At 38.5% G+C, this 25926-nt stretch overlaps 1 protein-coding gene across 5 annotated transcripts in view; it reads left to right on the top strand.

Annotated features, from left to right (window-relative positions):
* GPM6A (glycoprotein M6A) overlaps window positions 1–16005 on the top strand; it is a 257112-nt gene extending 241107 nt beyond the window's left edge. For all 5 annotated transcript variants that reach the window (XM_061134614.1, XM_061134617.1, XM_061134613.1 and 2 more), the window contains 4 exons: window positions 776–929; window positions 8246–8322; window positions 8830–8895; window positions 13913–16005. In XM_061134614.1, the coding sequence (XP_060990597.1) occupies window positions 776–929; window positions 8246–8322; window positions 8830–8895; window positions 13913–14065 (450 nt within the window). In that variant the 3' untranslated portion in view covers window positions 14066–16005. The remainder of the gene's footprint in view (window positions 1–775; window positions 930–8245; window positions 8323–8829; window positions 8896–13912) is intronic.
* Window positions 16006–25926: the final 9921 nt, after the last annotated feature.

Here is a 25926-nt window from a genome sequence, read left to right as displayed (position 1 = left end):
CGGATCAGTTTAGCAGGCATGCTCTGCTAACTTAATCACAAAGAGGCATAAAGAGTGGCCTAGATTCAATCCAGTTCAGAAATCTGTGCCTCTAACCAGCATGCTCTACATCTCCCTTTCTTGCTAAACAACTGTGACATTTAGGCTGGGGACACAGTACATGAGTGGCATATCAATGCTTGATAAATCAATCAGTCAATCAAAGGTAAAATGAATATGCATGAAAGAAGATTTAAGACTTAACGTTTACAAAAGTCATTAAAAAAGAGGAGTAGAAATACACACTCATATCAGTATATACCAAAATGACCTGTGAGTCATCGTACTTAGAATGTTAAATGTAAGCATGATTAAGTAGCTTAAATATTTATGATGTGAAATTGTGCCCATTTAGTTGTCATACAAAGCTATTGGCAAAGTTTTAACTCAATCTGCAGGATCACATCTTAAATTTATCAGTTAATGTTTTCTAAAGTTTAAAACATGGGTGGTGAGATTATTGACATCAATACATGAATGAAACAGGCATTAAGATGCAAATGGACGAACTCTTCCTTTGTCCATCAGAACCTCTGTGACGCAGTTTTCCAGCACCTTTCTTCTCGTGATCCATGATTTTCACCATCTCTCAGCGTCTTTACTGGTGACAGGACCTACTGGAGTTGTGATAAATATTGAGCTGTGTAGGTTAAACATAGAATCCCTCCTTCCCAGTAGAAGGAAGGATGTTTTCTGAAGGAATATGTTTTCTGTCTCGACTTTTTCTCTGTTGCAGTTTATTATGCTGACATACCTTTTCATGCTGGCCTGGCTGGGAGTCACGGCATTCACCTCACTGCCGGTTTACATGTATTTCAACCTGTGGACCATATGCCGAAACACCACCTTAGTGGAGGGAGCGAATCTCTGCCTGGACCTTCGTCAGTTTGGTAGGTGGATCCCTGGCTGTAAATACAGCACCTCATACGGTTTGCCTCATTTTATTTTATTTTATTTGTTTTTCAGTGGGTTTTGTCATACATTGGGTTTGCCTCATTTTAAAATAGTGTAATGGAAGAGAAAACAGCAACCCACCCCAGTATTCCTGCCTGAAAAGTCCCATGGACACAGGAGCCTGGCAGGCTACAGTCCTAAGAGTCGCAAAGGGTTGGAAACGACTGAGCAACTGAGCAGACTAGTGTAAACCACTTTGGAACCATCATTACTTCTACCAAAGAGATAGATGTATCAGAATCTTCATGTTTAAGTCATTGTTTTAAAACCAAACTAAGGGAATTTCACAGTGATTGCAAGTTACGCTATGACATGAACCGTGTAGTGTTTTTTGCATAGTATTTTCATTCTCCCCTGATAAACTATATAGTCTGTGAAGTCTGCTATGAAGATCACCTAAGAAATAGATACTTCATTGTTTTCTGAAACAGGGGAAAAAACTAAACTTTACCATTTCATAATAAAAAAACAATCAAAAAATACTAAATCAGTCAGTAGTCCTCTTGGGTTATTTTTATTTAGGGCCAAACCTCATGTAATAATAATAATTTCTTATGTGTATAGGGCTTACAATGGTTTGTATATGTTTGCTGTTTAGTTCTCACAGTAATTCTCTGTGGTGGATGCTGTGGTTATCCTCTTTATAAATGACAAAACTGAGGTCCCAGGAGGTTAAATTTCCTGTCCAAGGTGACAGAGCTAGTAAGTGACCGCACCAGCTTCACTCCATCCAGTTTCAGAGTCTGTTTTTGGTTCAAAGTGAGCTGCCTCACTTGTTGAAACAAGTACTAAACTATGAATGTGGAAAGTTGAGTCTAATCTCACCTAACCTGTTCGGAATTCCATCCCATCCTTTGTAATAATACGGGGACTACAGAATTTATAGAAGATATACAAAGTCATGTGCTCAAGCTGATTTTTTTCTACAACACAGCTGTCAGTGGATTGCCATTCCCTTCTCCAGGGGATCTTCCTGACCCAGGGATCGAACCCAGGTCTCTTGCATTGCAGGTGAATTCTTTACCATCCAAGCCACCAGGGAAGACCTTTAAAATCTAATAGAGTGTTCTAAATGTTTTTCTCTAATGCGGGTGTCCCCGTGCTTCAGGCAAGTGGGAAACAGTTCAGTAGAGGGGATTGCAAGGTTAGACTGTGGCTCTGAGGTTAGACTGTAGACAGACTGCAGGGTATGGTCGAACCAGTCCATCACCAGCTAGCCCTATGTTCCAAAACAGTGTCCACCTACACTCTTGTTAGGAGTTCCAGCCCCCATTGTGTGATGCAGATGAAAATCAGGATGATCTGCTCTGTACATGGGGTTCTTGGCAAGAAGATGATGGAAGGAACGTGGACAGGTCTTCCCTGGGGAAAGTTTTAACCTTGGAATCATGTCCATGTAAGCAATGGCACCCCACTCCAGTACTCTTGCCTGGAAAATCCCATGGACGGAGGAACCTGGTAGGCTGCAGTCCATAGGGTCGCTAAGAGTCGGACACGACTGAGTGACTTCACTTTCACTTTTCACTTTCATGCATTGGAGAAGGAAATGGCAACCCACTCCAGTGTTCTTGCCTAGAGAATCCCAGGGACGGGGGAGCCTGGTGGGCTGGCGTCTATGGGGTCGCCCAGAGTCAGACACGACTGGAACGACTTAGCAACAGCAGCAAGCACAAGGAAGCCTTGGCACCTACTGCTGGAGGTCACTGGAAAATAGCTGCTCGGGAAACCACAGCCCTAACTTCAGCATCCCAGCCCCCAACTAAAATGTCTTCCTTTAATTCTTCTAATCTGAAAAATTAAAATTGGAAGAGATGTGGCTAGTCTCACAGAGAGGGTTGCCAGGTAAATTACAGGACACCAGTTAAATTTGAATTTCTGATAAGCAATATATTTTTTTAGTCCAGTACATCCCAGATATTGTAGGGAACATACATCTGGTAAGTGTAAAGCATGACTATGATTAAAGGTGCTCTTTGAACCTTAGCCCTGTTACGGCATAGTTCAGTTCAGTTGCTCAGTCATGTCTGACTCTTTGCAACCCCATGGACTGCAGCACACCAGGCCTCCCTGTCCATCACCAACTCCTGGAGCTTGATCAAACTCATGTCCATCGAGTTGGTGATGCCAGCCAACCATCTCATCCTCTGTTGTCCCCTTCTCCTCCCACCTTCAATCTTTCCCAGCATCAGGGTCTTTTCAAATAAGTCAGTTCTTCACATCATGTGGCCAAAGTATTGGCATTTCAGCTTCAGCATCAGTCCTTCCAATGAACACCCAGGACTGATTTCCTTTAGGATGGACTGGTTTGATCTCCTTGCAGTCCAAGGGACTCTCAAGAGTCTTCTCCAACACCACAGTTCAAAAGCATCAATTCTTCAGCTCTCAACTTTCTTTATAGTCCAACTCTCACATCCATACATGACTACAGGAAAAAACTGTAGCTTTGACTAGATGGACTTTTGTTGGGAAAGTAATGTCTCTGCTTTTTAATATGCTGTCTAGGTTGATCAGAGCTTTTCTTCCAAGGAGCAAGGGTCTTTTAATTTCATGGCTGCAAGTCACCATCTGCAGTGATTTTGAAGGCCAAAAAAATAAAGTCTGTCACTGTTTCCCTATCTATTTGCCATGAAGTGATGGGACCAGATGCCATGATCTTAGTTTTCTGAATGTTGAGTTTTAAGCCAACTTATTCACTCTCCTCGTACACTTTCATCCAGGATTTATTCAGGCTTAGCTTTTCTCTGTGATGTGAAGAGGTGTCATGCAACCTTTCACATCATCTGCACAGCTTTCTGTTTGCTCTTAACAAAGAATCTACTGCCTGGATAGCATTTATTTACCCTCCAAATAATACGTCTTTAATAAGAATCCTTAATGTGCATATGCAATCAAGTTATAAACAAAGGACATGAGAAAAGAAAAAAACCTGTGTTCCCCATCCCGATCCCCTCCCACCTCCCTCCCCATCCCATCCCTCTGGGTCTTCCCAGTGCACCAACCCTGAGCACTTGTCTCATGCATCCAACCTGGGCTGGTGATCTGTCTCATCCTTGATAATATACATGTTTCGATGCTGTTCTCTCAGAACATCCCACCCTCGCCTTCTCCCACAGAGCCCCAAAGTCTGTCCTGTACATCTGTGTCTCTTTTTCTGTTTTGCATATAGGGTTATCGTTACCATCTTTTTAAATTCCATATATATGCGTTAGTATACTGTATTTGTCTTTATCTTTCTGGCTTACTTCACTCTGTATAATGGGCTCCAGTTTCATTCATCTCATTAAAACTGATTCAAATGAATTCTTTTCAATGGCTGAGTAATATGGCAATAATCATTCCAATATTGTAAAGTAATTAGCCTCCAACTAATAAAAATAAATGGAAAAAAAAAAGAAAAGAAAAAAACCAACCCCCCACTTGTGGATCACACTGCGTACAGACAGAGGCAACAGAATTTCCTGATGGGTTGTATGTAGGGGTTGACAGGAAAAAAGGATTCAAGAAGGAATTCATCTTTTTGATTAAGCAACTGGGAAGGTTGATTAGCTATCAAATGAGATGGGAAAGCCAGCCAGAAGAGCTTGCTCAGTGGTGGGGCAGGCAAGGGAGAAGATCAGACTTCAGTTTCGGCGGTGTTATTTTTCAGCTGCTTATTAGAAGTCTCAATAGAGTTGTCAGGTAAGAAATTGGATATTTGGGTCTTGGTTTCAGGAGAGAAGTATGGGGCCACCTGTATGGATTTAGGAATCTTGATAATGTTTAAAGTTGAAAGCTCTGAGAATGGCTGAGGTCAGCAAAGGAGACAGATAACTGAGGACCGAACACTGGGAAGCACCGCTGAAAGAGATCCTAGCTCACTGGAGGAACCAACAAAGATACTGAGAGGAAGAAGCCAGTGAGAACAGAAAGGCAAAAACAGGAGGATGTAGATTTTGGAATCCAAATAAAGAGACCAGGAAGGATGGAAGTCTCCTCTGTCCATGAGATTTCCCAGGCAAGAATACTGGAGTGGGTTGCCATTTCCTTCTCCAGGGAATCTTCCCAACCCAAGGATTGAACCCACTTCTCCTGCATTGGCAGGCAGATTCTTTAACCACTGAGCCACCAGGGAAGCCTTGCAGGAGTCATCAGCTGCCTCCAATACTGCTGACTGGTGAATAGAAGGTGAACTAAGAATTCATCTTCAGTTTTAACAATGTGGAGCGCATGAATAATCTTCATAAGGAAAGTTTCAATGGAGGATTGGGGTGAAATTTGACTGGAAGGGTTTAAGTGAAAATGGAAAGAAAGGAATTGTAGACTGAGCCTAAGCAACACTTCCTAGAAGTTTTGCTGCAAATGCGAATAAAGAAATAGGCAATGAAATGCATGCATAACCAGGCTGTTTCATGTGAATGAGCGAAGTCTGCAACAGATCAGCAGGAGAAAGATGGCCTTCCTGGGAAGATTTCTCACTAATGATGATTTCTTAGACACATCTTCCAGAGGTTCTTTTTAACCCCTCTTAGACTTACCGTGGCAAAAAAGGAAGGTCCCAGAGAAGGATCTCTGAATTCAAGATATTGCAAGTAGATTTTTTTAACTGAAATAATTGCCCATACTATTGGCAAAGCAGGTTGGTATAGGCAGATCAGTAGACGGAGAGTTGATGGTGCACCTCAAAGCTAAGAATGTGTGAATATGTGTACATATTAAAACTAAATAATATGTCCATATATTGCTATGCAGCAAGTGCTAAAAGCTGAGGTATTAGTTTGCCCAGAAGTTGTGAATTTTTTCTTTCATGTATATATGTGTTTAACACTTCAGGAGTTCTCAAAACAAAATAAAGACCCATTTTAGGATAAACTTGATCACTTCTGTAAAATGAGGTCTGTGGCAGTGCATCACCTATGTGCTTGTTAAAAATGCAATAGTCCTGGCAAACATTCACAGACTCTGATAGAATAGTCCTCTGGTGGATCCAGAGATACAAATTTGTGATAGTCCCCAGGAGATTCTGATGCAATTCAGTTTAGTCACTCAGTCGTGCCCAACTCTTTGTGACCCCAAGGACTGCAGCATGCCAGGCCTCCCTGCCCATCACCAACTCCTGGAGTTTACTCAAACTCATGTCCATTGAGTCAGTGATGCCATCCAACAATCTCATCCTCTGTTATCCCCTTCTCCTCCCACCTTCAATCTTTCTCAGCATCAGGGTTTTTCCAGTGAGTTAATTCTTCACAACAGGTGGCCAGAGTATTGGAATTTCAGCTTCAGCATCAGTCCTTCCAATGAACACCCAGGACTGATCTCCTTTAGGATGAACTGGTTGTATCTCCTTGCTGTCCAAGGGACTCTCAAGAGTCTTATCCAACACCACAGTTCAAAAACATCAATTCTTCAGCGCTCAGCTTTCTTTATAGTCCAACTCTCACATCCATACATGACTACTGGAAAAACCAGAGCTTTGACTAGACAGATCTTTGTTGGCAAAGTAATGTCTGCTTTTTAATGTGCTGTCTAGGTTGGTCATAACTTTTCTTCCAAGGAGCAAGTGTCTTTTACTTTCATGGCTGCAGTCACCATCTGCAGTGATTTTGGAGCCTCCCCCCAAATCTGCCACTTTTCCCCATTGTTTCCCCATCTACTTGCCATGAAGTGATGGGACCAGATGCCATGATCTTAGTTTTCTGAATGTTGAGCTTTAAGCCAACTTTTTCATTTTCCTCTTTCATTTTCATCAGGAGGCTCTTTAGTTCTCCACTTTCTCTCACAGGGGTGGTGTCATATACATATCTGAGGTTATTGATATTTCTCCTGGCAATCTTGATTCCAGCTTATACTTCATCCAGCCCAGCGTTTCTCATGATGTACTCTGCATATAAGTTAAATAAACGGGGTGACAGTATACAGCCTTGACATACTCCTTTCCTGATTTGGAACCAATCTGTTGTTCCATTTCCAGTTCTAACTGTTGCTTCTTGACCTGCATACAGATTGCTCAGGAGGCAGGTCAGGTGGTCTGGTATTCCCATCTCTTTAAGAATTTTCCACAGTTTATTGTGATCCACATAGTCCAAGGCTTTGGCACAGTCAATAAAGCAGAAATAGATGTTTTTACTGGAACTCTCTTGCTTTTTCAATGATCCAGCAGATGTTGGCAATTTGATCTCTGGTTCCTCTGCCTTTTCTAAATCCAGCTTGAACACCTGGAAGTTCACATACTGTTGAAGCCTGGCTTGGAGAATTTTGAGCATCACTTTACTAGCTTGTGAGATGAGTGCAATTGTGCAGTAGCTTGAACATTCTTTGGCATTGCCTTTCTTTGGGATTGGAATGAAAAGTGACCTTTTCCAGTCCTGTGGCCACTGCTGAGTTTTCCAAATTTGCTGGTCTATTGAGGGCAGCACCTTCACAGCATCATTTTTTAGGATTTGAAATAGCTCAACTGGAGTTCTATCACCTCCACTAGCTTTGTTCATAGTGATGCTTCCTAAGGCCCACTTGACTTCGCATTCCAGGATGTCTGACTCTAGGTGAGTGATCATACCATCCTGATTATCTGGCTCATGAAGATCTTTTTTGTACAGTTCTTCTGTGTATTCTTGCCACCTCTTCTTAATATCTTCTGCTTCTGTTAGGTTCACACCATTTCTGTCATTTATTGTGCCCATCTTTGCATGAAATATTCCCTTGGTATCTCTAATTTTCTTGAAGAGATCTCTAGTCAGGAGATTCTGATTCAGTTGATCCATAAACCAACTGGAGCAAGGATAAATAGGAGTGAAATTGCAGCTTTTTATTTCTTCTTACTAATAACACTGTTTTCAGCATTAGCAGAGAGAAATTGTTCCTTTGGGCAATATGCTTTTATAGACTAACGGAGGCTTTGTATAAGCAGAATACTTTTAGATCCCGACTTCATCTGGAGCATAGTTATCCAAATAATTCTGATGCCTACACCATGACATTAATGGACCAAACCAATGAAGTAGCTACAATTGAATCTGAAGATTCTGGTGGCTAGATCCCATTGAATTCAGACTGAAAATGTTTTAAATTGCTTAAGGCTTGAATAGTCTTGATCTTCCATTCTTAGTTTTATTTTTCATGATTATTGTCAAGCCATGAAAGCTGAGGAAGAGTTTTTCCATTACAATATAACATAAAAGGAAACTTACTTATATTTTATCCACTCAAGTTTCTTTTTTTCTCTTTGGGATCCTGAAAATACGTAAAATATTAAACTGTAATTTTCTGAATGTTGTAGGAATTGTGACAATTGGAGAGGAAAAGAAAATTTGCACCGTCTCTGAGAATTTCCTGAGAATGTGTGAATCCACTGAGGTGAGTGTTGTTACAGCCTTTAATTTTGTTAGAATTTGAGCTTCATTTTGTTACTTGAATATATAATTAAAGCGACATCGAATTCCCGCCTTTTTCTTTCAGAGGCAAGTTCACTTGCAATGTTGTTATGCAGGGGGATGAGAAGATAAATAAGAATGACATACTCTGCGTATTTCAATAAAAACTTATGATAAAAATTTTTTCTAGAAACTATCATTTTAATGAAAGTTGAAAAATCATAAGGCTATATTTTAAAAGATATGCCATAGCCTTCGTGGTTATAATATTACTGGAAACCATCATTTTTAATCATGATCTCATCTTTAACATGAAGTTATACTAAAATGGTGTAGTTGCAAAGATTTAAACAACTTGCAGGAGAAAAGATATTGTGAGGTGCGCTTCTGTTAAAGATGCGCCGAGTTCTTACTCCTAAGGCTACGGACGCCTTATCACGCTTCTGTTGTAACCCTGATGCATGTCTGTTTCTCTCTGGTTTCTTTGCAGCTGAACATGACCTTCCACTTGTTTATTGTTGCCCTTGCCGGAGCTGGGGCTGCAGTCATTGCTATGGTAAGACCTCAAAGCTCTGAGGCTTGGTTTTTCACTTTGCCTGTAGAGACGATCATTTGCCTCTAATATCCAAAGTCTGTAGGAATCATATGTATTTTAGCACCATTTAAAAAAAGAGAAGGGGGGAATGGGCAAATAATTAAGTGAAAAATAAGGCTTAATCTAAAGAAAGATATTTGTTACAATAGAATTGACATTTAGTAATCAGTTGAAGGATTCGTAATATTGGTAACCATAATATTGGTAACACTAACCAAAATAAGTAAATTCCTTAACATTTTAAATATGAGACTACTAATAACATTAAAAAAATCATTTATTTAGCATATACTACATATACATCAATGGGATATTTGAATAATTTAATCAATTCCTTATCTTACGTTACACTTTTTCCCTCTTTACGGAGTCATTTATGAAAAAAGGATTAATTTATTTTTCTTCACATAAACCTTAGTAGTTTCTTGTCATGTCTTCTGTGTATAACTTTCTTAAAAAATATTAAGAACAAGTCCTGAAAGTCAGGTTTTACCAAGTTTTGAGGACCTGAATTTTGCCAGATCCAGTCTCTTCTTTGTAACTCACCACGAGTTCCATTTGTTTAGTGGAAGGCCAAGTGGCAACAATGAACAAGGACCCTGCCCGTTGTAGGAGCTTTTGCAGCCGGATTCCTCAGTCCTTATTTCCGTGTCCTAGAATATAAGTAGCAGAGAGCTCTCGAAGGTGCCCAGTAACCTCAGCTATGGAATAGCTACTTCAATACCCAGAAATGATGAGTTAATTTGGAACTATCTAATTCCTTTCCTTATGGTGCCAATACATTGTCCAATGTGTTGGTGAAAGGAACATTCGGGAAAAAATGAGTGCTTTTCTTTCGTCAAAGACTGAAAACAGGAAAGCAGAGACAATGTGCTGGTGAGCCACTTCGGACCAGTTATTTTCAGTGACTTCATAAATAAATTTGTATTAAGACCTGACTCTGTTTTATAAAAACTGTTCTCAAAGATGTGTATGCATGTCACTTCAGTCGTGTCTGACTCTTTGCAACCCCAGGGACTGTAGCCCACCGATGGGGCTCCTCTGTCCATGGGATTCTACAGGCGAGAATCCTGGAGTGGGTTGCCATGCCCCTCTCCAGGGAATCTTCCCGACCCAGGGATGGAACCAGCATCTCTCATGTCTCCAGGTTCTTTACCACTAGCACCACCCTATTTTCAAAAATACCTGACAAAAATAGCCATATCAGGGCAATAGTGGATTTTCAGATATTTTAATTCAATATCATGCTAATTGCTCAACATTGTAGATTTGGTGTATAAACGTCTCCATAAGAATTTCACTTCAGAATATGAGATGTTTAACAAGATCTCGCTGCCTGAGTAATTGAGGGGTCACAATAAAACAATAAGCAAAGGCCTTATATTCTTAACATAGAATTATCCATAGGTTCTGGGCAGTGATATCCCAGATCCCGTAATCCCAAATAGCCCAGCTGTGAGACAACAGGAAACATATGTCCACTGGCATCCACACACACATCTCTGCACAATGGATAAATCTAGGGTCGTGTATCTTCAAGCAATACACACCCATGTATAAAACATCTATCAAATCATTTTCTGAAAAGAAGTACATAATAAAGCATTTGTTTGCATTTGCAACATATGTGTGTGTGAAATTCTGTGTAAAAACACATGCCTTCAGGCACACATTAGTGAAAATACCTGTCTGAACAAAATAGTGTTTAAATGACTCTAAAAATGCTTCCTATAAAGTGATTCTATTATCAAAAGACTTTAAGATGATAGAAAATTTAAATGTTATGTATTTCTTAAGAAATCTGTATAGATTTAGGAATTAACTTATAAATGAAGTTTATTTCAAACAGCAAGAGTTTAGAAGATTACTTTCTTAAGTACTAAGCATCCTTTTAGCTATCTATATAAAGGCAAAGCATAAGTTCCTTAAGAAGTTAATAACTTCTAAATATTGATTGACATCCCAAGTTTATGTTTCTGGAAACAGGGAAAATACTGATAGAACTACTTCTGTTGTTCCCAGTATTAGTATAGCTACCATAGCACTGCTATTAGCTAACATTTCTTTAAAATATACTTGGTTGAAGTTACCATCAAATGCTTTATCAGTACTTGTAAGATAGCAACTGTCATTAACCTCAACATATCTCATCCAACTCTCACAAGACAGCTACCATAATTATTTCTATATTAGAGATCAGAAAATTGAGATGAATTTCACTCTTAAATATCAAGGTATTTAAAAATCCTCTGTAATTTAAGACAAGGGCTGTAAGAATGTGGGCTAAGATTCATGTGTGCTCTACTCCGCCTGCATGCGGGACACCTGGGTTCAATCCCTGGGTCGGGAAGATCCCCTGGCGGAGATATGGCAACCCACTCACATATCCTTGCCTGGAGAATCACCATGGACACAGGAGCCTAGCAGGCTACCGTCCATAGGGTCACAAAGAGTCGGACACGACTGAGCGACTAAGCAGGGCATAGCACTACTCCATTATTTTTTATTATTATGTTAGGAAGGTCTGTCTGCTGACAAAAGTAGTCAACTTAGCATCTCTAGATTTCGGTGATCAGGATTCATCTGCTGAGGTCCAGTAACAAGCCTGGAGCTTGCATTAACCTAGGGCCAGGTGAAATATCTGAAAACCTGCTGGGAAACTCCAGTCTCTAGAGTAACGTTGACATTCTTTTCAGTATTTCACTCATAGATTCTTAGTAATAATTTAAGGGGCATATTTTTCTCAGATTTCAAAGAGAAAGTTTCTAAACATCTAAGAATAAATTCCTTCCTATGGCAAATATTCTGAGTATCAGCTGCTTGATAAGCACTCTCCAAGGCCCTTGATATTTTCACAGTAACAACAACAACACAAATTTGGCTATGTGTACAAGCCTTACTTAATCCACATACATACAGTGATTAAGCTTTCACTATGAAAATGCAAGAATATAATTCAGAGCTCCTACTTCCATGTGGCTTACAATTTCTAAACAAATGAAACAAAATACAGAATTTGAGAGGAATTTCATTGCTTTACTGCATTGCTGTATCAAAATTATTTTGTCAAAATTCCTTTCTACTGCCTATTGATGGCCTGAACACGAACATACTACAGTAGTCACTGTTTAGAATTTACTTTGCATTCTTTATGTTCATCCCTACTTTTCTAGAATGAGCCTAGCTCCTATCTTGACTAATCAAAATTTTCAAGTTCTTCAAAAAACTAAAAATATAACTACCATATGACCCAGCAACTTCACTCCTGGGTATATATCTGAAAAGAAAAATTACTAGTTCAAAAAGATAGATGAACCCCAGTGTTCATAGCAGCATTATTTACAATTTCCAAGACATGCAAGCAACCTCATTGTCCATCAACAGATGAATAGGAAAAAGATGAGGTGTATATACAATGGAATATTACTATTCCGTTACAATGGAATATTCCATATATACAATGGAATATTACTCAACCATAAAAAAGAAGGAAATTTTGCCATTTGCAACACCACAGATGGACCTGAAGAGTATTATGCTAAGTGAAATAAGTCAGATAGAGAAAGACAGCTACTGGATGATATCACTTATATATGGAATCTAAAAAGTACAACAAGCTAGTGAATATACAAAAAAGCAACAGACTCACAGAAAAAAAAAAAAAAAAAACTAGTAGGTACCCGTGGGGAGAGGGAAGGAAGAGGGGCAACATAGGGGCAGGGGATTAAGAGATATAAGCTATTATGTATAAATTACAAGGACATATTGTACAACACTGGAATATATCCAATATTTTATAATAACTATAAATGGAACATAAGCTTTAGCAATTGTGAATCACTATACTGTATCCCTGTAACTTACATAATATAGAATATCACTATAATTCAATAAAAACTTTTCCTGTTCTATATTACTTTATTTTAAGTAGAAATAATGCTACCCTTTAAGGCTCAGAGAAATTACATACTCGACAACTTTCTCTTTCCTATTCATCCATCAAAATCCACCAACTGGAAAATGTCTTTTTCTCTCTCAAAGACTACAAGGAAGGCAAAGAAAGAAAAACAAATAAGTGATCTCATTGCTCAGTCTATTCAGGTAAAACCAGGAGCTTCATTATTTCATACTTTATTCCTCAGGAAAAATAGAGAGCTTCCTTCTTGAACTATTCTAGCTATTATGAATGTATATAAATGTACAAGATTCAGGGACTTCCCTGGTGATCCAGTGGTTAACACTCCATTCTCCCAAAGCAGGGGGTCCAGGTTCCATCCACACTCAGGGAACTAGATCCCACTTGCTGCAACTAAGAGTTCTCATGGTGCAATGAAGACTGAATAGCTGGCATGCTGCAACTAAATAAACAGTGCAGACAAATAAACATTTTTAAAAAATTTAAACAAAATAATACAAGATTCACATGACACATTGCTTGCTCTCTTGTAGTTCGCAACGTAAAGTGCAGAATTCATTGAATGGAAAATTAACATAATGAAATCCACAGGTTTATGTTGGGGTTTCCATGAACCCATTTTCTATTGCACATTGGGCAGTGTATCATCTCATTAGTCCCAGTTCACTGGACTCCACTGTATGTGAGACTGTTTCCTATAATAGAAAACATAAATACGTAACCATAAAATGTGTAGTCTTCAGTTTGAGTAAGTGAGGGCAGAAAGACAGGAAGCATCACACAAAAGCTTTAAACTACTGAATTAAGACCCTTGGATACCTCCAAGCTGAATAAGAAGAAAGAGACTCTGAAAAAAGTGAGCCAAGAAGATATTGTCATCATTGGGGGAGTGAGGAGGGAATATATTTTATTTATATTCTATTACAGCAGAAATCTTCACCCCATTTTGTTAATGAACATATTCTACAGAAGTATATCATTTGAACATTTCTTTCCTAATAGCAAGGTGTAGTGAAGACATGGGACAGACTTCCCGCATCAGTTATCTTTGTCTTTGATTAGGTCCACTACCTTATGGTTCTGTCTGCCAACTGGGCTTATGTGAAGGATGCCTGCCGGATGCAGAAGTATGAAGACATCAAATCAAAGGAGGAGCAGGAGCTTCATGATATCCACTCTACTCGCTCCAAAGAGCGGCTCAATGCGTACACATAAACACCACCTTCCAGCTCTATCACTCAAATGCATTGGTGTTTAACTAAGGGCCATCCAACCATCCAATCTTTTGAAAAAGAAAATGAAAGTGCTTCTCATCAATGACATGGGGGGGTGACTTATGAATTACCCGAATACACGTCTTTGTTGTGTAGCACTTCATTTCCTAATTTGTTCAATTGGTGTAATCAGATCTCTTCTACAAGCTCCTATCCAGCCTTTTTTTTTTAATTTCTCAAACTCACTTAATTCTGTAAGATCAAAGAGACTAACATTGTCAGATGCAGAAGTTTGATTTCTAACCACTTCCATGTGTTATACATTAAACCTTTTGCATTCTTTCTTATGTTTTGAAAAGAAAAGTAGCTTTTTATACTTTTTAGTTTTGATTTCAGTAACTAGTTTAACTACAGGTAACCTTCAAAGGGACCACTGTACATTATGACAATAGACAGAAATGATATCATGACTCAAAACACAAAAGTCCTGTCTGAAGATCAGTGGCCGTGTCACTATAGGCCCTGGTTAATCTTTTCATCAATCTAAGGTGCAATTTCTAAATTTGTAAGGTAGGTTTAAAAAAAGTGCTTCTTATCTTTGTTAACACTGTTTTTTTTTTCTTGATGTACCTAAAAGCATTTCTCTCTGATGACTCATGTTTCTGTTGTGAGCATGTAGAAACAGTGATGCTAATGCATGGCTAGTTACCTTTTTAAGATAGTTACACCAGGCTTACCTTTTAAAGTTTAGTATAGAGACGACTTTAACAGAAATAACTACCATGAACTGTTGACGAATGATTGCTTTGTGACTTAAGCAGTGGCTGGATTGGAACTTTTAATATGCTAATGTGGAACATTAATTACCTTTATGAAGGTGGTATATTAAAAATAAGCACACTAACCCCTCCGAAGTTGTTTTACCTACTTTAAAGCATTTTAATGGATTGCACCTCTGTAAACGATCCCTCCAATGTGTATGATATATTTGAAAAGGCTTCCATTAATATAATAGCTTTGCTTGCAGCCTTCCAATCTATGTTGGTTTACCTGTAGTGTTTTTTAAAGTGAGGTCAGAGGCCACTATACAATGTATCCTTTCGAAGTGTAGTGATATCTTGTGTTTTTATTTCAAGGAAGTCATTTTAACCAAATGTTCATTCGTATTCATTTATAAGACGTACCTATATCAAAGGAATAAAAAAAAAACAATCAGTATTATTGGACCAAATTTGGTGTTTGTTTTAACCTTAACTCTTCTTCGGGTTATTTCTAATGCTACAAGAATGCTGTAAAGTGTCTTTTAAAATGATGTAGCCTGACAAGACTTTCTTGCCAGTGTATAAAAACTAGGTAGTATTGTGCACTATTTGACCATTGTGAAATCTTTTCTCAGTGTAAGTGCATTTCTAATAAAATTTATTGAGTGAAACAATCTTTGTACAATGACTAGCTGTGCATCATCCATAATTTTACAATTCTTGTAGTAGGTAGGGGGTGTATTACTAGGCTTATCTGTGGCATGATTATACATTCTGTAGTATTATTTAATTAATTTGGGGTTTTGCTTCTTTTTTTTTACACTTAGGTTATCTTACTGGTTCAACATTTTTCTGATATATGCAGTATTACAGATATTCAGCAAAAGTATTAATGGGCTTCTTTAAATTCTATCTTATAGTGTTTCGGTTCTGTGTCTTAACAGTTTGTGATGATTTTTAAAACTGTCTTTTAAACTTATGTAATGATGTTGATGTTTTTGGCTTTTTTTTTTTTTCTGGTATTAGAGTTTGTATTTTCACAAAGAGTGCTTTGTAGCAGGCATTACAATTAATCTGTTTTGTACATAAATGTGCCAACAGCTTGATGGTGGCGTTTTTGAAATGTAGAACAAAGTGCTTGCAAATGTAATAAATACACTTGTGTACTTTGTGTACTTATTATTAGTTTCTGCAGTGTGTTTTTGTTTTTTTCTTTCTTGTTTTGTTTATTCCTCTTTCCTGTGTGTGCATTCTTTCCAATTCAATCGGTGCTAATTCCTTAGGATGCTTATTGCCTTGGTTGATCCAACCTAATGCTTCACAATTTAATGAAAAGTCTGTGCGTGACCTACAGTGGGGGAATGCTGGGGAGAGGGGAGAGGGTGAAGTGGAGGCTGTGGAGGCCATTCCATTTAGCAAATGATAACGATTCCCAGTTTATTCTGTTTCCTTGCCTAATGTTTATTGTTTTGTGTTTTCTTTAGTGTTTCATAAACTAGTAGAGAAACAAAAATGTCTAATGCAATTAAGAAAGAAAAAATGATTTATTGGTTTGCTTCCAAATGTCAAGGTGAGACGAATGAAATGAAAAAAAAATTTTTTTCCAGACTTCATTTGTTTTGGATGTAATTTCTTCTGGCCAAATCAAGCAATGGCAATTTACAAATGATAAAATAGTTATCTAAAAAACCTAAACTTTCATAAAACCTAAGGAATTATATTATTCTTCATTTATGTATAATTGTAAATGACAATTTGGAAATTTCATAAAGTTAAATTACTAATAGCTACAATAATTATAAGTAGATCATGGGAAAATGTCTTGTTTTTAAAAAAATCACTTTGACGACAATAAAAAAAATTATCCCTTATTCAAACCTTATGAAATAATAATTCTTATTCTTTCCATATTTATGAGATGCTTAACTTTGTTGTTGTTGTGCTCATTTGTGTCCAACTCTTTGCGACCCCATGGACTGCAGCCTGCCAGGCTCCTCTGTCCATGGAATTTTCCCAAAGAACACTGGAGTGGATTGCTCTTTCTTTTGCAGGAGATCTTCCAGACCCAGGGATCGGAACCAAGTCTCCTGCATCTCCTGCACTGGCAGGCAGATTCTTTTACCGCTGTGCCACCTGGGAAGCCCTTCTAGGCATAGCACAAGATAATAAAGAACTAAATGTTAAAGAACTTCAACATGAACAAAAATTTCATGATATATGCTTTTCAAAACTGATCATTATGAAATAATTTAATCTTTGAAAAATTAAAAGTTCTTTTCTCTATGTAAAAATATATGCTTATATTTTAGTTCAGTTCAGTTGCTCAGTCATGTCCGACTCTTTGTGACCCCATGGACTGCAGTACGCCAGGCCTCCCTGTCCATCACCAACTCCCAGAGCTTACTCAAACTCATCTCCATTGCATCGGTGGTGCCACCCAACCATCTCATCCTCTGTCATCCCCTTCTCCTCCTGCCTTCAATCTTTCCCAGCATCGGGGTCTTTTCAAATGAGTCAGTTCTTCGCATCAGGTGGCCAAAGTATTGGAGCTTCAACTTCAGCATCAGTCCTTCCAATGAATATTCAGGATTAATTTCCTTTAGGATGGACTGGTTTGATCTTCTTGCAGTACAAGGGACTCTCAAGAGTTTTCTTCTGCACCTCAGTTAGAAAATATCAATTCTTCAGCACTCAGCCTTCTTCTTTATGATCCAACTCTCACATCCATACATGACTACTGGAAAAACCATAGCTTTGACTAAACAGACCTTTGTTGGCAAAGTAATGTCTCTGCTTTTTAATATGCTGTCTAGGTTGGTCATAGCTTTTCTTCCAAGGAGCAAGCGTCTTTTAATTTCATAGCTGCAGTCACCATCTGCAGTGATTTTGGAGCCCAAGAAAATAAAGTCTGTCGCTGTTTCCATTGTTTCCCCATTGATTTGCCATGAAGTGACAGGACTGGATGCCATGATCTTATCTTTTTGAATGTTGACTTTTAAGGCAGCTTTTTCACTCTCCTCTTTCACTTTCATCAAGGGGCTCTTTAGTTCCTCTCAGCTTTCTGCCATAAGGGTAGTGTCATCTGCATATCTGAGGTTATTGATATCTCTCCTGGAAATCTTGATTCCAGCTTGTAATTCATCCAGCTTGGCATTTTGCATGATGTACTATGCATATAAGCAAGGTTTTTAGATGACAGATTATTCCAAGTCAGTGTAGGCAAGTCGGTATAAAATGCTGCTAGTTCAAATGTAAATATCCTTCTCCTGATTAAATGAGACCCACTGCCACTGCTTAATCCCCAAACTCATCATTTTCAATAACTGTCAACCCTGTATAATCTAAACTGTTTGTATTCTAACTCCTATTTGCTATCTTTCCTGCTTATTTACTCTACTGAGACCATGTATCTATTGATCTCGATTTTACAGCTTTTTACTCCTGTATGTCCTCAACTCCTCCAATAACTAACTTATATTGCATGACCCATTATTGTACCCATTCCCTTGGCAAACCCTCAGCATCCTTGACCCTCTCTCTTCCTTAAACTCACAGGGTAAAATGCCATCCTTGCTTTAATTCATCTTCTGTCCACATCTGAACCTATATAACTAATCATGACTGGAGAAAATCACATGCTCAGACTGACCAACATCACTTAAGTCTAGGTGAGCTCTAGGAGTTGTCAAGAAATCAACTCTATTTTCCTAAAACAGGAGTTGGAAACTTTTTCTGTGAACGATCACATAGTGAATATTTAAGGATTTATGTGTGGGCCATGAACTCTCTATGGTACCTTCTTAACTGACATTATAATTTAAGAAGAGCAATTGAAATGTGTCAATAAATGGGCATGTGTGTTAGCCACTCAGTCGTGTCCAACTCTTTGTGACCCCATAGACTGTATCCCGCCAGGCTTCTCTGTCCATGGAATTCTCCAGGAAAGAATACTGGAGTGGATTGCCATTCCCTTCTCCAGATAAATGGGTATAGCTGTATTCCAATAAAACTTTGTTTACAAAGACAAATGGTGGCCCATGTTTAGCCTGAGGTCCATAATTTACTGACTTTTGCCCTAGAGCATTCAGCATTTTACATCCTCTGGATGGTTCCTGTATCACAGTTTTCTCTTATCAAACTTCTAGTGCTTTCTTTTCATTCAGTTAGAAATGGTCTCCTATTTCAGGGAGAAATGAGAAACAGAACAACATCTCCATGAATCCACACCACCAATCTCTTAATCTATCTGTATCAATATCTGCTTTTTCTCTTTTCAATTTGGATGAATTGCTCACGTTTTTCAGGCCAGACACACTTGATGTATTTTAGATCCCACTTCCTGATCCCACTTCCTGTCACCTACTGAAGGGTAAAGATCACTCCAGCAAATTTTCCCTCCCCGAGTCTCTCCTGAATCATCAGTTTCACTCTCTAATGGCTTATTCCAATCTTTAAACAAGCAAACAACAATAAGAACAAATTTAAAATCAACTCTAAATTAGAAATGCAATAGATCTATAATTGCAATACACTTAAAACAGAAAATGAAGTTGGAGCACTTATACCACTTGACATCAAGATTTATTTGAAAATTCTCATAATAAAAATTAATTTGGGAGTAAAAATGGGCAAATATTCCAATGGACAGGAGTTGGGATCTTATAGATAGATAGATAGATAGATAGATAGATAGATAGATAGATGACAAATTGTTGACAAAAGTGCCAAAGTAGTAACCCAATGGAAAAAAATCATCAGTTCAGTTCAGTCACTCAGTCTTATATGACTCTTTGCGACCCTGTGGACTGCAGTATGCCAGGCCTCCCTGTCCATCACCAACTCCTGGAGCTTGATCAAACTCATGTCCATCGAGTCGGTGATGCCATCCAACCATCTAACCCTCTGTCGTCCCCTTCTCCTCCTGCCTTTATTCTTTCCCAGCATCAGGATCTTTTCAAATGAGTCAGCCCTTCGCATCAGGTGGCCAAAGTATTGGAGTCTCAGCTTCAGCATCTGTCCTTCCAATGAATATTCAGGACTGATTTCCTTATAGGATGGACTGGTTGGATCTCCTTGCAGTCCAAGGGACTCTCAAGAGTCTTCTCCAACACCACAGTTCAAAAGCATCAATTCTTCAGTACTCAGCTTTCATTATGGTCCAACTCTCACATCCATACATGACTACTGGAAAAACCATAGCTTTGACTAGACAGACCTTTGTTGGCAAAGTAATGTCTCTGCTTTTTAATATGTTGTCTAGGTTGGTCATAGCTTTTCTTCCAAGGAGCAAGCGTCTTTTAATTTCACAGCTGCAGTCACCATCTGCAGTGATTTTGGAGCCCAAGAAAATAAAGTCTGTCACTGTTTCCATTGTTTCCCCATCTATTTGCCATGAATAATGAGACCAGATGACATGATCTTAGTTTTCTGAATGTTGACTTTTAAGGCAGCTTTTTCACTCTCCTCTTTCACTTTCATCAAGAGGCTCTTTAGTTCCTCTTAGCTTTCTGCCATAAGGGTGGTGTCATCTGCATATCTGAGGTTATTGATATTTCTCCTGGCAATCTTGATTCTAGCTTGTGCTTCACCCAGCTGGGCGTTTCACATGATGTACTCTGGATAGAAGTTAAATAAGTAGGGTGACAATATACAGCCCTGACGTACTCCTTTCCCAATTTGGAACCAGTCCATTGTTCCATGTCCATGCTTGAATATGAATCTGAAGTGGATTATAGACCCAAGCATAAACGTTACAATTATAAAGCTTCTAGAAGAAGACAGAGAAGAATATCATCTTGACCCTTGGATAGGCAAAATTTTTAGACAGGTTGTGAAAGTCTAAAGGAGCCAGTAATGGATTAGACTCATCAAAATTTAAAACCTTAGCTTATTAAAGGACAAAGAAATGAAAACAAAAGATACAAACTGGATAAAAGTACTCATTGTGCATATATTTGATAAAAGACAAAGGAAATATATTCAACATGTACAAAGAACTCCTACAAATTAGTAAGGAAAGGAAAATCCGATAAAATTGGGCAAAGGACTTGAAACTTGAGAAAGAAGATGTACATGCAACATTGTAAACAACTATCATCCAAATAAAAATAAATTTTAAAAAAGATGTACAGATGGCCAAATAGGCACTGGAAAGATGCTCAATATCATTAATCATCAGGGGAATTAAAATCATTTCCAAAATAAGACACTACTTTGCACTCATTAGAATAGCTAAAATTGAAAATTTTCAACATTATGTTTTGAAAATGTAGAGCATCTGTAATTCTCATAGATTACTGATAAGAATATAATTGTATGGCAGAAACTAACACAAAATTGTAAAAAAAAAATTTTTAATTAAAATAAAATTTTTAAAGAATATACTTATGATGTTATACATCTGCCTAGACTATGAACACTCTACTTCTAGATATTATTCAAGAGAAATTAACTTCTTGGGGGGGGGCAGTCCACAAAAAAAGAGTTGTACAAGAATGTCTGGAGCACATTTATGGATTGAGAAAGAGAAAGAAAAGAACCCTGACTGCTGTCAACTGGGAGGCAGTTGGTTTGGCTATTGGAAATTTTCTCCAGATGAACATAAACAATTTTAAAGATCAGCAAATCAAAAATAAATCAATCAACGATGATGGAACAAGGCAAAACAAAGAGCATTCCAGAATTATTTGGGCATAATACAAAACAAAAACTGTCCAAACCAGCCTCACATGTCTACTTCTCTCCGTCCTTGCTAATGGAAATGATTGCAGCTTCTTTACCACCTGGCCTCTAAGGGCACCATGTTCTTCCTGCCTTTTAAATAAACACTATTGAGATGCTCAACCATAGAGTTGCCTTCACTCTGACAGCCTCCAGTCTGGAGGATGCATCTTCAAACACTGCACTGAGTCTCCCAAAGCAAATGCAAATCTCACTACAAGCCTGTTGTCGCTGTGTCCTTCTCTATTGCTGCCTAACAAATTACCCCAATGGTAGTGGCTTAAAGCAACAGGTATTATGTTTCTGCAGGTCAGCAGTCCAGTCACAGTTTATCTAGACCATCCAGGTCATCTGGCTCTGGATCTTCGTAGCAGACCTCACCCATTTCAAAGCTCGCCTGGGATGGAGCCCCTTTGTAGCTTCCTCACTCATCCACAGTGTTGCGGCAGGATTCCTTGTGGGCTGTCATCAGACACCTCACTTCTTTCAAAAGCTATGGAGGGAACTTCCTGAGTTGATGAAAGTACTCAGATCTTCATTGGGGTGGGGGCCATATGGATGCACACATTTGTCCAAAGTAATGAGCCTATACACTTCAGTCTATCAACTTCATTTCATGTATGTGATACATGATGACTCCCTTGCATTAAAAATCGAATTAAGCTAAATGAAAGGCACAAGAAGGAAAATGCAGACCTTTGAGAACATCTCTTTGGGTTCATATCTTGTTTCTGCCCTTGTGATCATGCATCTCTTTTTGTCTCAGCAGCCATATCTGTGAAACTGAAATCGGAATAAAATAGTACCCACTTCAAAACGTTTTGTAAAATGATGTATGTGAAGTAGCTGACATTTGAGATCTGATTACATTACTATGTCTTAAACGGTTAACTATGTCACTATAATCATTGCATTTGAGGATTGAAAAGGACTATAGAGATCATTTTTTTAAATTTGTCATTTATAAATAAACTCAGAGACATTAAATGAATTGCCCCCAAAATATAATAATTTATTAAACCACCTTGAATTATATTTCAGGTTTTCTGTCATTATGATTCACATGAGGTGAGGAGTAGATGAAGGGGATAACATCATGTCATCTTTTCTTTGCTCCTGTGACTTCTGCAGGACGCTGGACTCAGGATTTCACTGTGAATATGTAGCATTCTGTAGAAAAATTAAAGGAACAATATAACCAAATAGATTAAACTGATGACAGCTTGTTTCTTTATTACAACTATTTCACAGACATCTGCCCAAATGACTATTTTAGCAGTTTACCATTTTCCCATTTTGTTCATGAAAAAAATGGGGGAAATTTATGTGTTTATAATTTATAATCTTGTGCTAAAAGGCAAAACAGTTGGCCTCCCAAAAAACAGTTGCAGTCTTTTTTGTAAAATCAGTGTTTAAAAATTAGTCATGTTTGAAATGACAATTATTTTACATAAAAAACAGAGTATCGGTTTTTGAAGGAAAAAGTTCCTTCATCATGTGGTCCTTTCAACAATAATATTCTGTAAAGGAGTTTACAAATGATTACAATCACTTGAAGGTGATCCAGTCACAATACTGGATTGTGTATACCAAAGGGTATGTCTTTACTTTTGTTTGCATAAATAGTATCCTGTATTTTAGCCTTTAGTTCCAAAAAACGACAAATTGGGAGAGTCTGAGGCTTTGGATTGAAAAACCTTGTGTACTTAGTTGTCCCATCATTTCAGATTTTTCGTGATAAAGAAATAGCTTAAACCTCGGAACAAAGATTTCCAGTGATGAGTGAATTAAAATAGGAAGATGAGTTAGCATGTAAGCTGATGTCAATGTAACCTACTTTTCAATGAAAGCTTATTTTTTTTAGCCTTTATTATTCTTCATGGGCTTCCTGAGTGGCTCAACAGTAAAGAATCTGCCTGCAATACAGGAGTCACGGGCTCGATGACTGGGTAGGGAGGATCTGCTGGAGGAGGGCATGGCAACCCACTCCAGTATTCTTGCCTGGAGAACCCCATGGACAGAGGAGCCTGGCAGGCTACAGTTAATAGCATCGCAAAGAGTTGGACACAACTGAAGTGACTTAGCATGCACGCATTCTTCATACTTTAAGATGGCACTATGGAATCACTGTCAGAACCCGATGACAGAGCAGGTCTGTGACCATCCTGTACTTTGAAATAAACTCATGCTTGCTCCTGGTCATCTCATTACATGGCTCAACCTCTGGGATCAATAATATAGCATGTCTCTGCATTGTCATCAAATCTAACACTTTAGAACACGTTTCAGTTTAAAGGTACTTAGACATTTTTCATCACTTTTCTGTGGAACCATTATTTTGTAGGATTTATATCTAGGAAACTGACATCAGTAGCTTTAAATGACCTGTCTTAGGATAATTTTGCAACTAACTTTGGGATGCAAACCTGAGGTAGCAAATTAATATATCATTTTGTTATATTTCTATTTTGGCTTATTATTTTCAATTAAAATTGTACTTGAGGGGATGTTTACTGTGGCTTGTTGATTTCCTTTAGTGTGCTTTATAGCACTTGAAGGAGAGCCAACTCAAATGTCACGCTGTCGCGGTAAGCTCACTCTCTGATATAAAGTATTGATCCTGGGACGGCAAATAAACTGCCTAAGAAAATGATTAAGTCTCCATTTCATAACAACAGAGATATCGGAATGCATCTACACTTTGGTAGAGCTTTGTCTTGGCCAATGACAATATGCTACAAGGGAATATTTGTCTACTAGCTTTCTGAAACTGTGTTAGCTTACCTATTTTCCTTTAAAAACATGTTAACAGTGTGCATGTTTAATAAGAGATGTAGTCTATAAATATCATTGTTCAGTTTGTGTATGTCTTAATTTTCGCTTTATAACTTTAGAGAAACATTTCTACCTGGAAGAATTCAGTGACAACTTTCAGCTTTCATTATGCTAATAAACATATTTGGGAAGAGGAGAGGATCCTATGGTGTACACACACACACACACATATATATATAGACAGAGAGTGTGTGTGTGTGTGTGTAAAATATCAGTGGTTGCTAGCGGGTCAGTGAGGAGAAGGATTACTAGGTGGAGAAGATTTTTAGGGCAGTAAAACTACTCCATATTACATTAAAATGGCAAACAGTATCACTATAAATTTTTCTAAACCCACAGAATTTACAGCACTGAAAGTGAACTTTAGTATGTACTATAGAGTTTGGGTGATAATGATATGTCAGTATAGCTCTTCAGTTGGAACAAATGTACCGTCTTGTTGGAGGGTATATGCTGTGTGTTGGAGGGTATGTGGGAAGCCTCTGCCTTCTGCTCAATACTGCTGTGAACCCACAACTACAGTAAAAAATAAAGTCCAGCTTTAAAAAAAGTAAATAGTAATAGGCTTATTAAAGAACTAACTTAGAATATGAACTACCTCAAATAGTGGTGGTTTTACCTAATTTTTTCCCCAATTATTATCTTTGGTCTTGACTCAATGCAGCCTCAGATTTGGAAGTGGCATCACCATGGACCAAGACGAAGCTCCAGGGGAGTCCTCAAGCTCTGGTTTGAGGAGCACGGTGGGGATCTCCTAACACACAAGGGAAGTGATAAATGTTAGCTGCTCAGTCATGTCCAACTCTTCACGACCCAGGGACTGGAGCCCTCCAGGCTCCTCTGTCCATGGGATTCTCCAGGCAAGGATACCGGAGTGGGCAGCCATTCTCTTCTCCAGGGGATCTTCCCAACTCAGGGAGTGAACCCCAGTCTCCTGCACTGCAGGGAGATTCTTTACCATCTGAGCCACCAGGGAAGGAGGTAAGAGAAAATCCCATTTAGTTTCATTTTCTTTGCTTTCTCACACCTCGGCTCCCTAGCAACCTGGGGTAGTGGAGTGACAGCCATGACAGAGGCGTCCCTCTCGCAGAATGAAGGGACTATTGTCTTAAGAGGATGGCATGATCATCTATTGCACTTTAAATAATTTCCTGTCCTCCTGCCTCAGATGCAGAGGCAATGACAGAAACACGTCAGACAGAATGAGGCAGAGGAGCCTCCAGTTAGAAGCTGGAGAAGTGAGGAGAGCCCAGGGGAAACTGGTGAGCACTGTGCAGAGAAACAGAATGAGAAGCTGGAGGGAGTCGCTGCGAGGGCGTCATGAGCTTCCAAGGTGCACACGTGGGTCTCACCAGAAAGAAAATTGCAACAAATCACTACAGACTCCAAAACTCACTACAGGACGGACTCAGGTCCCAGCTGGTCCAGTTCTGTGTAATACGGAATGCTGCCTGCTTACATTAAAACTAGAAAAATCTTGAACCACAATATATAAATATACCTTCACTATAAAGTCATTTTATATTTATGAAGGATGCAATTCTAT

This window comes from Dama dama, chromosome 32, assembly GCF_033118175.1.
Source record: "Dama dama isolate Ldn47 chromosome 32, ASM3311817v1, whole genome shotgun sequence".
In the NCBI taxonomy this organism is placed as follows: domain Eukaryota; kingdom Metazoa; phylum Chordata; class Mammalia; order Artiodactyla; family Cervidae; genus Dama; species Dama dama.
This window is presented reverse-complemented; position numbering and strand designations above follow the sequence as displayed.